Below are 14,768 nucleotides of genomic sequence, written 5' to 3'. Positions count from 1 at the left end.
GGTGCCGCGGCACCCTGGTTGAGAAACACTGGTCTAGACCACATAAAAATTGGATGACCCAACATTTCTTGCAATTATATAAGGATAAGACAGAGTTCATAGTGTTTGGTTGTAAAGAAAAGAGAACTTGTGTCATTGAACATCTCCACACTCGGGGTCCAAAACCAGGTACGAAATCAGTATTAACTTACATCTCTCTTTCACAAGTCATATCAAAACTATCACGAAAACAGCTTTTTATCATCTTAAAAATATAGCCAGAATCAGGGGTTTGATGTCGCAGCAAGATCTAGAGAAGCTCATCCATGCTTTTATTTCAAGTGTAAATGTGGATTATTGTAATGGCCTTTTAACTGGACTTCCCAAAAAAGACCATTAAACAGTTAAAGCACATTCAAAATACTGCTGCCAGAGTTTTAACCAGGACTAAGAGAATGGAGCACATCACTCCAGTCCTAAAATCTCTACACTGGCTTCCAGTTAGTTACAGGATGGACTTTAAAGTGCTGCTGATAGTCTATAAATCACTAAACAATTGTTGCCCGGAATACATTGCAGGTCTGTTTAGAGAATATAGACCCAATAGATCTCTTAAATCCATGGACTCAGGTCAGTTAGTTTATAAAAAAAAAAAAAAAAAAAAAAGAGTCCAGTCTAAACATGGAGAAGCAGCTTTTAGTTATTATGCTGCATATAACTGGAACAGACTGCCAGAAAATATTAGAAATGCCCCATATGTAGAAGTGTTCAAATCTAGGTTAAAAACTCTACTTTTTTTCTTGTGCTTTTAACTAAAGAACTTTACTTCACTGCACTTTTATTTTTTATCTTATCTTATTTTATTTGTATTTTTATTATTGTTGTTTTAGAATGTTTGTTTTCCTTTTAATGCTACTTAATTTTGTTTTAACAATTGTTCTGTTAATTGTAATTGTCTTAATGTTTTTATTTTTTATGTAAAACACTTTTGCCATGGTATAAAATGTGCTATATAAATAAATTTGCCTTTCCTTGCCTCAACAAGGCTTTAATTTATTGTAAAATAAATTAAGGAATTAAGTAAGGAATTGTCGAAGGAATCAAACAGTTTTCAGTCATGAAGCGCTAGTGTAAGCCCAAAAGATCTACAAAAAGCATAAAATGAATGAAATCCATTCTTTTCAATGTGCACCATGTTGAAGAGAGGTCTGAGCTCTTATATAATAAGTCGAGAAAAAAAAAAAAAAAAGGTAGGTTACATTAATCCTGTATAATATAATTTGTATTAATTGTGTGAACGAACATGTGGGTAAATATTCAGTCATAAGGAGGTTTTGTGCCTTTTCTCAAGTACAGAGAAGCTTGATAGGGCTGCATTGTGTTTCCTTTTGCACAGCACAGATCCCTCGGGTCACTCATGCCTGTGGCAAACCTCAGGTGTTAAACGACGTGCAGTAGACTCCTCAGAGGCGTGCGTGATGCTTCTTTCTGGCAGGTTTAAACATGTCACTGTGTAATGTGGCCTATTGCCTACATGTGCGTTATGAAAATGTAGCTTCTAATTTTAAACATCAATTTAATTATTAATACATTTTAAGACTGATTATACTCTAATGTTGTCTAGCAGCAATGTGTCTGATACTCTCTGTGCAGCCCACATAAACCAACTACATATTACACTCCCATCTACTTTCATCTACACATACACTCCCATCTCTTTATTCTCGTGTGAATAGGTCATAAATTTTCCTGACACACTGCAGTAAAATTGACTTTACTTCACCTCGACAAATAAAATGAATCATGTTCAAATAGAGCTTAAGACTTTAATTATCTTGAAAAGTTGGTAGTTGGTAGAACTGTGGTCAAGCTGAAGTCTGAGAGGCCATGAAAACTGCATGCAGCTTTAGAATATTTAGGAACTATAGAGTAGTGGTATATTATTGTACTGTGCATTAGTATTTGTAACAACAATCAAAACGCATCAGAAAAAATTGTGATTTTTTGGCCACAGTCAATACTTTGGGCTTGTGCTGCAGCCAGTGGCACAGGGAACATGTTACTGTACGCACAAATATGAAATGTGCAATTTTTCTTGTGTGCTGTTTGGTACCTCTGATCTAAACATCATAGCCCAAGACAATCCAAAAGTCCCACAGATCTATAAAGTACTAAATTAAAATCGGGGTGCATCATCTGCTTTTGTCAGTATAGGTTCCAATGTTTTATTAGCACTCACTACTTTATTGAGCTAATTAAACTCCCTCCACTCACAATACTATACTTCATTCACATATTTATTGACTGAAACCTATTTTGAACGTTTTTGAACATATCTCCATTTACAAGTACAAGACACACACACACACGTAACCCCTACACCTAAATGAGTGTTTACCTGCGGCGGGGGGACACAGAAAGCTCCCGTTCGATTGGACTGTGTGGAGAGTATCGTCCAGGAGGGGTTGGGGTCCGACTGGACACAGAGTTGCTGCGAAAATCCATCGAGGAAAACTCCTAACCAAGACACAAACACAGAGCACACAGTGTAATTACAGCATCCACAGGACAACCTACAATTACAATGTAAGATATTATCATGATGTATCATCAGAATGTAATATCTGAACACATTTATTTATTTGGGGAAAATATATAATTATAAAATTATTAAAAAATTATTAAAAAAAATAATTATATACTTTACAGGACAAAAACAGTTACACAGGGCTTCATTTTTATCAAGGATAATCAGTGACAACTAGCTGATTGCCAACATCTTTTCTTAAAACACATCATCATAATTTAATCATTTCTATTGGCCGTGCAAAAACTGAAAGCGTTAATAGCTTTTGGTTGATTTTTATTAGTCACACTGCTGCGCCATATTCAATTCAGACTTTCCATATTGGCCATCCTGAAGCAATTCCTTTTGTTTTTGGTAAGACGTCATCAATTTCTGTTTCATCAAACTAGCTGGAAGAAGTGACTCTTCCTCCATCTGGCCTGTGAAAGGAATGCATTACAGGCTTAAACACTGACCTCAGCATGCATTACAATTAATAATATAGAACCACCATGTATACACATGTGTATGAATGCATGTGCGCATGTGTGTGTGCGTGCGTGTGTGTGTGTTCAGCACATGTCCAAAAAATCTCAAGATCTTCCCACTGCCTCAAACCCCATACTGAGACACCTGCAGTTGTTTAGAGATGCCAGAGCACATCTGAGGGGTTGAGCAAGAGTGAACGCATGTCTGTGTGTGTCTGTGTGTGTCTGTGTGTGTGTATGCAGAGACACAGCAGTACAATGAGAGGGGTAGGTGGGCTGGTGAGGGAGAACAGTTCAGTTCTTCCAAAACTTTTATAGCAGCAGATTCTTTTAGGTTGCCTCAGGCAGCCAGAGGTGATGAACTCTAAAAGCCTTAAAGAGAGTACTTGAGATGAGAGTACTTAATTAAATATATGTGGACAGAGAGAGAGAGAGAAAGAGTGAACATCAGCAAGAAAAAGGATAGGAAAATCAAAAAAGCAAGCAAGAGTGAAAAAAAAAATCTTAAAGGAACAATCAAGGTAATCAAGAAAGGAATAGCAATTGAGGGAAAAAAAAGAAAAAGTGCATGTGCAAAATAAATCACAATCAAGAAAAAGAGAGAGTGAGACAAAAACTGCAGAGAGTAAAATGCAGAAAAACGGCAAAAACGGGGGAGGGAGGAGGAGGAAAAAAAAGATTGTCAACACCTGTGCACCTGTCCCACCTGAGGGGACGTGCTCTCTGTAAGCACTAAGGCATTAAACATTAATCTTCCCTCAAAGGATGAGGAATCTGCTTATAATCCTGACTAAAGCTTTAAGTATGCTCGCTCTGTCATCGGCTCGCCGGGTCTCATTGTTCTGCCTTCTTCTCTCCGAAAGCTCGGCTGCATTCTTGGCAGCAGACACTCCTATTCTAATCAATATCACACTGGAACTCACACACACACACTCTTATCGTAGGAGCCTTGTTAACTGTTGATTGCTATTTATATATCAGTTCTGAAAGCAAATTCTGGCGAGGGGAAAAAAAAACTACAGAAACGTCGCTCACTCACTACCAGATGTCTGGCCCCCGGTGGTGTTTGTGGCAGCTGATCTGGCTTCTACTAAAGCTGAAGCACAATCTGCAGGCTTAACAACAGTTTAGACTTTCTAAACTGTTCCTAGATCAGGTTAAAAAGGGAACCATCCACCCAGAGGCTTTGAGGTTCTGGCAGAACAGATGCAGACCCAGCAGCACAGCCAACGTGCACCATTCGCTCAACGGAAACTTCAGCTGCCAACACGCATTTCTTTAGAGCTGAAGCAATTACTGCCGGCAGTTATGAACAATTCTGGAGAAAACACTGGCTGAAAGCCGCAAAATTGCTTCACCCGTGTAGCCAACCGACTCTAGAGCCTACTCATGTTCTCTATGAGCGTTTGAGACTGAGTAGGAAACACAGTGGTAAAGGGACTGAATGTGCAAGAAAAGGAATGCTATATGAGAGAGTAAGTATCCACTTTGACCACTAGAGGGCAGTCTCTTCAGCAAAACAAGGACAGACATGGAAAACACATTTTTTGTATTTTGAGGGTTTTTGACTTTGAACAATGTTTAGGTTACCCATTTTCTTAATACTGACGGAGTGTAAGTGTTCCTCCACTTCTAACAAATAAACAGAGGAAGTTAATACCATGCTTATAAACCAGATACTTAGTGGGCAGAGGTAATAACAAATATTAAAATAAATATAAACTGATTTATTAGAAGAACAAGGTAAAGTGATGCGTTGTTAGCATCAATCTAAACCTGCAACTCTTATAACAATGAAGTTGCAGGTAACAACAAACTACCTATGAAACTTAAATTACCAAACCCCTTTCTCATGGTTAAAGCAAGGGAGGTTTCATTTAAGTTCTCCTTCATCTGTGCTTCTGACCTCACAGGCTAAAGAGCCAGGGTCTACAACACAACAATACATTCAAAAACTGTATGCATTCCAAGTTTTGCATGTAACACAATTGCATTCAGCTGCTAAATACTAGTTTGCAGTTTTTTGCGTTAAATGCAGCCAATCAGAACTGACTTTGCAGGTGTTTAAAGTTCGTGTGTTTGATTGTACCATGTAGTTATGTCTATCCTGATGACTTTGAGCATATATGTCATCTACAGGCTGGAGTGTGTAAGGGTTTTTTACATGCAAATGACAAGATACTAATATGGTATAAGAGATAAAAGATCATGCCCTTCGTTATATTAGCCATACAGTATAGAGCCCCATAAAATTAAATTGCATTTCCTGATTTCTTTTCTGATTTTCTTCACTAAGCTTTGTGTTTATTTATATATTATATATTTTTACGTTTTTTTTTCCTTTTATGCATGAACAACAATTAGTCAGCCAAAACTGCACTTTTATTTCCTTTCATTTCCTTTCAGCCAATGAAAACCCAAAAGTCAGTGTCTCAGAAAATTTGAATATGATAAAAGACCAGTGTGCCACGGGCAGTGTGCCAAGTCCTGCTGGAAAATGAAATCCACATCTCCATAAAAGTTGTCAGCAGAGGAAAACATGAAGTGCTGTAAGATTTTAATTGGGATTTTTATGGGAAAACACTGTACTGACTTTAGACTTGATATAACATAGTGGATCAACACCAGCAGATGACATGGTCTACAAACCATCATTGACCATCAGTAAATTTTACATTTCATTTGGAAATCAAGGGGGCAGAGTCCAAGCAGCTTGAGTTTCCATAATCAGTGATAATTTGGAGAGTCATGTCATCTGCAGGTGTTGGGCCACTGTTATATCAAGTCTAAAATCAGTGCAGTGTTTTCCCGGAAAATCTTAAGAGCACTTTGTGTAAATGCTTGAATATATCTATGAATTTCACATCTTGAAGAGAATTACTGAAAAAAAAAAAGAAAAACTTTTCAATAATTTCACTAGTATATTCACTGTATATATACACACATTGTGTATAACTTGTCTATTGATAAGTACAATAAAATAATGGGATAATTTGTCAGTTACTAATATAATCAATACTTAACACTGCACACTTGTGAGGATCTAAACTGTTGAAATGTTTATTGGCACACACTCACTCAGAGGAAGTGTGTCTGGCTCCCTTCTGTCAGCCAGGAACATAGCACACTCTAAATCTGTTAGAGATCTACTTCACACGCCTCATACTGAGCAACAGCAAGCGCACATGCTGACTGCGCTCTCTCAGTTTCTGTCTAAACACACACATTTGCCTTTAGTCAGTAATTAGCTGCTGCCTCTAGCGCTGTGAGCACTGCAGTAGCGCCGGTGTTTCCTGGCCTGAGTCGTGCTCGGGCACTGCCATCACTTGGCAAGGCGGGCCCTTGTTGGGGGGATTACCCTGGATGGCTACACAATCAGCCCCATGCCAGGAGGGGTGTCTGGATCACAGGGTGGGAGCAGCTATCTGCCTGCCAGATTCACACATCTGCTACAAAAAGGGAGAGCAGGACCCTGAGGCTTTATGGAGAAACAAATTTCAGAACAAGAGTTCTAGTTATAGAGTGATTGTAGGTCTGGACGATTAAGACTAAAAATACAGTATTATGATCTCAACTCCGAGGTTTAGGAGCAAATCATCATCAATGCCAGGATATGATTTGAGGGAACACAGAGCCACTTGTGTGTTATTGCTTTTAGGAGGCTCTGAACGTTGTTTTAAATAGACAGACATTGCATGTTTCAGATTAGATAAAATTTGTCTTGGACAAACTGCTGTTAAACTATACAAACAACAGTGAACACACATAGTACTTTATTTTTATTGGAAATTAACATCTACAGCAGCATTAGAGGATATTTTCTCTGGTAAGATTTTCACTTTAGGCTTTGATGGACAGGAGAATAAATTAGTTCTCAAAAACATTTTTTTGGGTCTAGCTATTGATTTTTTCCTCACACACACTTAGGGCCCTCTCTTACACACTACACAAGGCACACCGCTATGCATATTGCTATCTTACACCCAATCTACAGTCTATTTTCTGGTCTTGCACCTGCACCATTAAAATAGCAATGGAGTTTACAAATATATTTACATAGATGGGTGTGGTGTTCTGAAAACGAGATGCGTTTTGACGGAGGAAAGCACAGGTGCTCCACAGACTGATTTAACCCTGACAACAGTCAACCGTCAAGATTTCCATTCTTAGCCTGGCAACACGTGCAGACCTTTGCTCTTTACATACACATATAGACATGCAGAAGAGCAAAAACCCAACTTCAACATCAACAATAAACAGAATAGAAAATAAAATAATATTTCTGTTTCCATAAATGACCCGCTTGCGCACCTTCACATGTGAACACACAGGTCAGTGTCCTCTTCTGAGACTTGAACGCACCAAATACCTTCTGTGTACTCACTATAAGAATCTTTCAATTTTAGGCCCTTGAACTAAATGCACACTGCCTGGATAAAATCATTCTGGATTCTGTGGTGAACAATCCATGAGTAAAAATGATGATCTCATGCTCCCTGAACCACTCTTTCACAATTCCAGCCCCATGAATCCTGACAGTGTCATATTCAGTATATTCAGGTAGTCAGCTGACTTTATTCTTTGAGCACTTACTGTTGCTGTACCTAGAACTGAACAGCTGCAGCAACCCCAGATTATCTGATTAGTTAAATCCAGGTGGCAACTTTGTTTTGGACAGGCAGTGTAAATGTGCATATGCGTATGATGAACACACGTTTGCCACTGCTTGACATGACCTCATTGACCTCAGTGTCAATCTATAGGCTATGCTAGGCTACACTGGCCAGGAATATGTATATCTTAAGCTCAATGTCATGAATTAGCAAAACAGCAGCTACCTAAATTGGTGTGGTTAGAAATGTTGTGCAATTTAACTCAAGAATTGATGTAAATCACAGTTTTTTTTATTTCGTTGTTTTCCATAATTAGGTACATAATGTCAATAGATCCATGGCACTAGAGAACTCAAAACTCAAGAAAGTTGTGTTGTGTTTTCTATGTGTATTTTGAAGATTTAATCTGAATCCAAGGACAATTAAGGTATTGTCCATCAAATGTCATTACAACTAAAACAAATAAATACATACTAATAAAATCTGATTTAGGCAAATATATACAGCACTTCTCTGCCCTAACAGAGATAATAAACAGATCCAAGAAGCTTCCAGTCAAGAAAATCCAGTCTAAAACTCCTGCAAACAAATCCAGCCACCAGATTGGGCGTACGCTACCAGGCAGTTCAAGAGCAAAACACGTGCAAATCAGTTAAAGATCTGAACAAGCTCGAGCGGAATGTACCCAAACCCAAACAAAGGAAAATGAGCAAAACAAACCAGCTCCCAAACACAAGTAAAGAGCGGGCACTAACCAAAACATTGTGCCATTTCCCATCAGCTACATTAAATTAAAGCAAGTGACCATAAGGTGACCATTAGGAGTCTTTTGAATTACTAAAGTGTGTTGTCTCGGTTCTTGGTCATTTATAGAGCTGAGGATGTTAACACTTAATAGTGGTACATTCCAGTCTGTGTGTGTGTGCGTGTGTGTGAGAGAGAGGAAGAGGTCTTCGATTATGAGTAAAATAAATCAAACGTGCAATCACAAGCCTTTCCCCTCTGTATCTTGCTCTCTCTTTCATGCCTGATTAGCCTCCAACCTTACAGTAATCAGAGCTTTTAAACAGCTCCAGAATAAACACACACACAAAGGCTTGTGCATGTGTGCACATCCACACAACAGCTACTAAAAAGGATGATTTTTGTATAAAATGCTTTTCAAGTAATTTTTTTATATATTTTTTTTCCCTCGATCCAACGGAGATCTAATACTGTAAAGAATGCTCTTTGCTCTTTGTTGTTAGGGCCGTGTCACATGGGTCATGAGGGAAAGGACTGTTATGTCATACAGGAAGTCCTGGTACAGAAACCAGTCAGTAGGCCTGAATGCAACAGCACACATAGTTTCAACACTGTGGCGACATTGTATTAGGCTCCTCATAAAGTGAGAAAACGAAAGATAACAGGCTAAACGTCGGTCACTGCCCACAACTTGTCAAAACCAGAGCTGCAGAAGTGAAATATCATCATACAGATGGTGATTTCAGCAATCCAATACTGCTTTGCTGCACACAAGAAAAACAATACAAAATACAGGGATGAAGTGTTTTTTTTATTAATATAATGATGCAAATGTTAAAATCATAAGATTTAAACCCATAGAATTTCATGATTGTAATGTGTATCTGAAGAAGTATTTTTTTATTTAATTCACAGCAGCAGTATTTCTGAACAGAGAGGGGCAAAGTATTTTAATAATTGCTATCAGTGTAGTGGCACAACCATATTCTAAAAATTCTAAATATTCTAAAAAGTCGTCTGGTAGGTTTTGTAGATTTCTGACCAAGTTACATCTCTTTGTACATTGTCACATGTGTAGGGGATGTGGAAGCTTCTCAGAGATCTATTCAGATGGCAGAATATTTACAAAAGTAACAATTACATAAACCCACCTGTCAAGGTAAAATTGTTGTCCAAATAGGGCTTCAGAACTAAAAAGAGCCCTCGATTAAAAAACACTGGCCTGGCTTTTGTAAGGTGGTGAGTCAATGGTCAATTTTGTTGCCTGCAATGTAACGTAACATAATTCACCCGTGGTATACTGTAGTAGGTACAGTACAGCTGTGATACCCTCTACTCAGAAAGAACACTGCATCACACCACACATTTTTAAAAAGGTACCCTTCCACGTGTTCCTCCTCACCAGATCTGTCTAAATATCCAAATCCCCAAAAATTAATCCAAATAATCACATCAAAATTCTGTGATTAACTGCGATTAATCGCATTTGTTTTTCTTCAGACGCAATTTTTTTATAGCAGATATTTAAATGTGAATAAAAGAATGAATGTAAGAAATGTACAATGCAATTACTGCATATTAGTGGTGTCAACTAAAATTATAGTATATATGTTTGAGGGGAGATAAAAATCAACGTAGGGTGCCTTGAATGAAAGATGCATGATAAATTGGATTGTAAATGTTTCAGCTTGGTTGTGACAGTACGTGCGAGTAATATATATATATATATATATATATATATAGATATATATATATATATATATATATATATATATATATATATATATATATATAGATAGAGAGAGAGAGAGAGAGAAATATATAGAATGAGAGAAAAACAAAGCTCTCTGACCTGGAAATTCAGAGCTCCTCGTTCAATCGTTGAGAGAACAGATCAGTGTGTTGGGCGGGGCAGATTACAACAGAAGTAGGGATCAAACTTGGTGTCTTAATTAACTTGCGTTAAAAAAATAGGAACGTGTTACTGATTTCAAATTAACAGCATGCGCTAACGCTTTAACATTGACAGCCCTACTTAGAATATAAAGTAACTAACAAATGACATGGTATTATATTATTAAGTGACAGAAGAATGATGAGAAGGCTGATATCGGTCACAGTGTATCAAAAAGTCAGGAAAATAGAGAAACAAAATGTTATGGCTTTTAGTTTGCAGTAGAGATTTTACTTTTTTCACTAAATCATACCCCCCAACCAAAAAAAAAAAAAAAATTAAATCACAATCATTCACAATAATTTTGCTGAGAATGATAATAAAATGACTTCAGTTTGTGACATCTTGGTAATAAATTTCAATACTCAGCCCTAGCTGGGGCCCCAGGATTTTCATTGGGCAAATCACATCATCTGCTATTGTACTGTGTTTGCAGAAGAGGAATGCTTCTCCCGCAAAATTTGCTGATGGCAGCAGACAAACGACAGATCTGCTGATGGCGTGTGGACCCAAGAAAGTGAGAAAAGAAAGGGGAAACCCAAAGGGAAAGCTGAAAATAAAGAGAAAGGGAGAGTGTGCAAGCCCCCTGCTGAACGAAGAGATGATGAAAGGCAGACGGACTGAGGTGATTACATCAACGAGTCGCATCAAGGAAGTGGTCTTTTACCGACTTGCAGAAGTCATGCGACACTGGCGAAATGCAAGTGGCTGATTGGCTGCTTGCAATTACTGCACTGGAAAAGAATGTGCAGGCAATTGCCTGCGGCTGCTCGTCACCCGCTGCCACTTTAGCCTGTTTTCATATGCTTGCGCATATGAAGTGTGTGTGAGCGTGTGCCTGTATTCATTCTTTGCCACAGGTTCGTTCCGCACAATAATGGAGGATACACACGCACACACCCAGCCCACAGATTGACAAAGCACCTCACCACGTGTGCTTCGGCTTTAACAGAAATAAGTGCAGGTACAGCACCCCCGCACACACATTGGCACACACAACCTTCTGTCTGACTAGGGCCCCAGACTGCATGATTTACTGGCCACAATGTTTATGCCATGAATATAAATTGGGGGCACATGCATTAGAAAAGGCAAGGAAGGTATTAGATTGCAGGTGAGAGCAGAATCTGGGACTCTTCACTGATCAAGTGTGCTACGGTGTGTGCATTAATTGGGCTCAAAGACAAAATAGAAAACCACAATAAACTATTTAGGGGGGAGCCAGACGTCCCCAAACTTTTAACTGGAACCAAACGAGAGAGAGAGAGAGAGAGAGACATCCAACTGTATTAGTAGCTTAACTTGCATTTTTACCATGACCCTCTCTGCACAGAGAGACCATTGTTACGGATAAATTTGGATGACAGGTTCCTGTGAGTGATGACTTGCTCTGAGACTACAGTGGATTAGACACTGACGAGAAAACACAGCTGAATATTAAGGAGATTCAAACAAATCAGACCAAACAGCCAAGAGAGCACACAACAATAAGCAGTGCAGAACTGATCTCATGAAGTCACCAGGCATCATTCCAGGGTAAATTAGGCCCAATCCCATTTCTAATTTGTACCCCTACCCCTCATTTTTGAGGGTAACTCTTCCCATAGGAACAGAGTTAACTACAAGGCCAGGGGGTAATATACTGGCCTTAAAAACAACCCTTTATGAACCCGGAACATACAGCTCTGGAAAAAACATAAGACACCAATTAAAATTATAAGTTTCTTTGATTTTACCAAATTAAAAACCTCTGATGTAATCAAGAGGCAGATGGATGATCACAAGCCATCAAACCAAGCTGAACTGCTTACATTTTGCACCAGAAGTGGCATAAAGTTATCTAAAAGCAGTGTGTAATAATGGTGGAGGAGAACAGGCCAAGACGCATAAACAACCTAGCTGCTGGTTAACTAGTTAACTTTAGGTCATTGTATGTCTTCAAACAGGGAGCAGGTGGTGCAGCAATTTACCATTACTGTCCATTCCTTAATTCATCTGTGATGGGGAGCTGAAATTATTATTTTTTTATTGTTTCATTCCACTTTTAATGCTGCAGCCATCTGTTGCACTACTTACGGAACAGGAAAGATAGCTATACAGATGAACTACTAGCCATTTTTATGCTCGTTATGAATACAACAGGCATAAAACTTTAAAACTACACATTACACTATAGTAACATAGTGGTTATCATTTATTTTTAACAAGGAAAATACTCAAACTTGTGCCGCCATCTTGCTAGTGATTCTCATAACCCTCTTTTTTGAGTGTGCCTCTGAAAAATCTCTGTTTGAAGAATCATGTAGTCCTAACACTCCACCTACCCCTCCAGCCTAACAAGAATCAGGACACCCTACCCTTAGGCATGCCTTCACAAAACAGAGCGGTAAGGCTAAGTGGTAAAGGCAAGAGGTGAAATAGAATTAGGACGTACTCTCTGAAATATGAGATATTCAAGGTTCAAGCTTATCTAGATAGGATTTGACTGAATCCATAGAATTGATGTAGAGTGGACAGTGCTGAAATCAAATCAACTCATTTAACAGTGGAGAACACCAAGTGCAGTACTTACTTTATCCCATTTAGAAGCTTTGATGGTTACACCCAGAGCAAAGCTATCAAAGCAATGGAAAATGAAAGAGCTAAGAAAGAAAACATAAACAAACAGGAAATGAAGTCCAGGTGCGTCAAAGCCCATCTGTTTCCGATTCTTTCTGTGCCCTCGGGTGCCACACTAATGTTGGCATTCAACAGTGAAAATGGCTCGTCTCCAGCAGAGGGCTTCAGATTGTTATCACTATCATCACTCCAAGAGTAGAACATTATCTTCATTATCACCAACAAAAAAAAAGATAGGAAAGATCAGAGAGTTTAAGCATTTCTAATATTTCACTCGAAATGTGTATAAAGCTCATGATAGAAAAAAATAAAAAAGTTAGCAAACGTTCACAAATACACTAAAAGAAATGTTTATCCTGTGATCAAAGCAAATACACAGTTTTGTCAAAACAAGGGTGAAATATGAGTGTTACTCTTGACTTTACTTGGTTACTACTAGAGGCCGACCGATCGATCGGCCAGCCGATTTAATCGGCCAGCCGATTTAATCGGCCGATTTTTGTTATTTTTTTATCAATCGGCATCGGCCGATTTTCTTATTTGGCCGCGCCGATTTTAATCCGGCACATCTGCGGGCAGCTACTTGGAACGCAGCGCAAGGTTTCAAGAGTGAGCAAGACTTTCAACAGGTAAGGCATCCATTTTTACAATCCAGTGTCCCAAAGTCTATATTTTCTCTCATGATTAGTAATCTGTGATGTTGCTTCATTTACTGAAAAAGAATAGAATTTCAACTGCATCGGTGTTGTAGCATTTCTCTCCAAACGAAACTATGCTTAGCGTTGATGGCAGGAGTGCATTTGGAATGCGCCCTGACTATGCAAGGCAAGCCCTATCTATAAGCTCTAGTATAAAATAACTGACGTCTCTTCTTCAGAAACGAAAATCTAAGTAAATAAAATCAAATTAACACTTGATATTTTCAGTATTTAAATTATTTTTAGACGAAATGAAAAAGGGCAGGACTAAAACTGTTTAAGGATATTCGCAGCATCAGCTGCGCTGAAATAATAATTACTGGTTAGTCAGGATTATTAGAGGACTGTACTTCTCCTTATATATAAATAAGCTTTATTGTAAACGAATTAATAAAACAAATAGTTTCTAAAATAATGGAGTTAAAATAAAACATCTCTTTTTCCTTCACTACAAACAGACATTAAATCATGCCGCCTCCTGCTGTTCTGCTGTAAAACTCACCCGTTTAAAGCGGTTTGCGCTGTTAGATATTAAATGAAACGATGAGCAGAATTTTCTGTTTTGTCGGGTTCTACTTTAGAACCCCCTCCAGACTTTTCTGATAAAAGCTCATTTTATCCTGAACCTATAAAGTCCGCGCTCTTCAGCTTTCTCAACTCATTTTCCGCTCACGCACCGAACCTCCAGTACAGCTGATGAGACGCGTTTCTCTGGCTAAGGAGCTCATTTGAAGAAGAAAAAAAAACAGATAAAGCTATATTTAAATTACAGCACCTGTCTGTTTTTGCATTATTTATAATTTTATTCTTAATTTAAACGTCACCCATTTTTGTAAAATAATAGCTGCAGCCCTAATGTGAACATTTTATAACATTGTCCTCCCATGTCCATTCGTTTTCAACTGCATGGAGTTGAAGAAGAAATGAGCTTTGCCGTTTTGGAGTAACTATCTAAAGTTGTCACATTATGGAAGTCTTCTTGCACTCTGTTAAACATATTAAAATGAATAATTAATAGACTAACAGACTGCAACAAGTCATACATTTGTTAATTAGTAGGCCCCTACAGTAAATTTTATATAATAGCCAACATAATATTTCTACTAT

The 14,768-nt window shown here is 38.2% G+C and overlaps 1 protein-coding gene across 1 annotated transcript in view; it reads right to left on the bottom strand.

Moving 5' to 3' along the window:
• pdlim2 (PDZ and LIM domain 2 (mystique)) overlaps positions 1-14,768 on the bottom strand; it is an 83,074-nt gene that overhangs the window by 14,917 nt on the left and 53,389 nt on the right. Inside the window, exon 7 of the mRNA XM_007260144.4 lies at positions 2,378-2,496. Coding sequence (XP_007260206.1) covers positions 2,378-2,496 — 119 coding nt within the window. The remainder of the gene's footprint in view (positions 1-2,377; positions 2,497-14,768) is intronic.

The sequence above is a fragment of the Astyanax mexicanus genome, chromosome 12 (genome assembly GCF_023375975.1).
Source record: "Astyanax mexicanus isolate ESR-SI-001 chromosome 12, AstMex3_surface, whole genome shotgun sequence".
Lineage (NCBI taxonomy): Eukaryota > Metazoa > Chordata > Actinopteri > Characiformes > Acestrorhamphidae > Astyanax > Astyanax mexicanus.
Note: the sequence above shows the minus strand (reverse complement) of the source record. Positions and strands in the feature narration are given on the sequence as shown.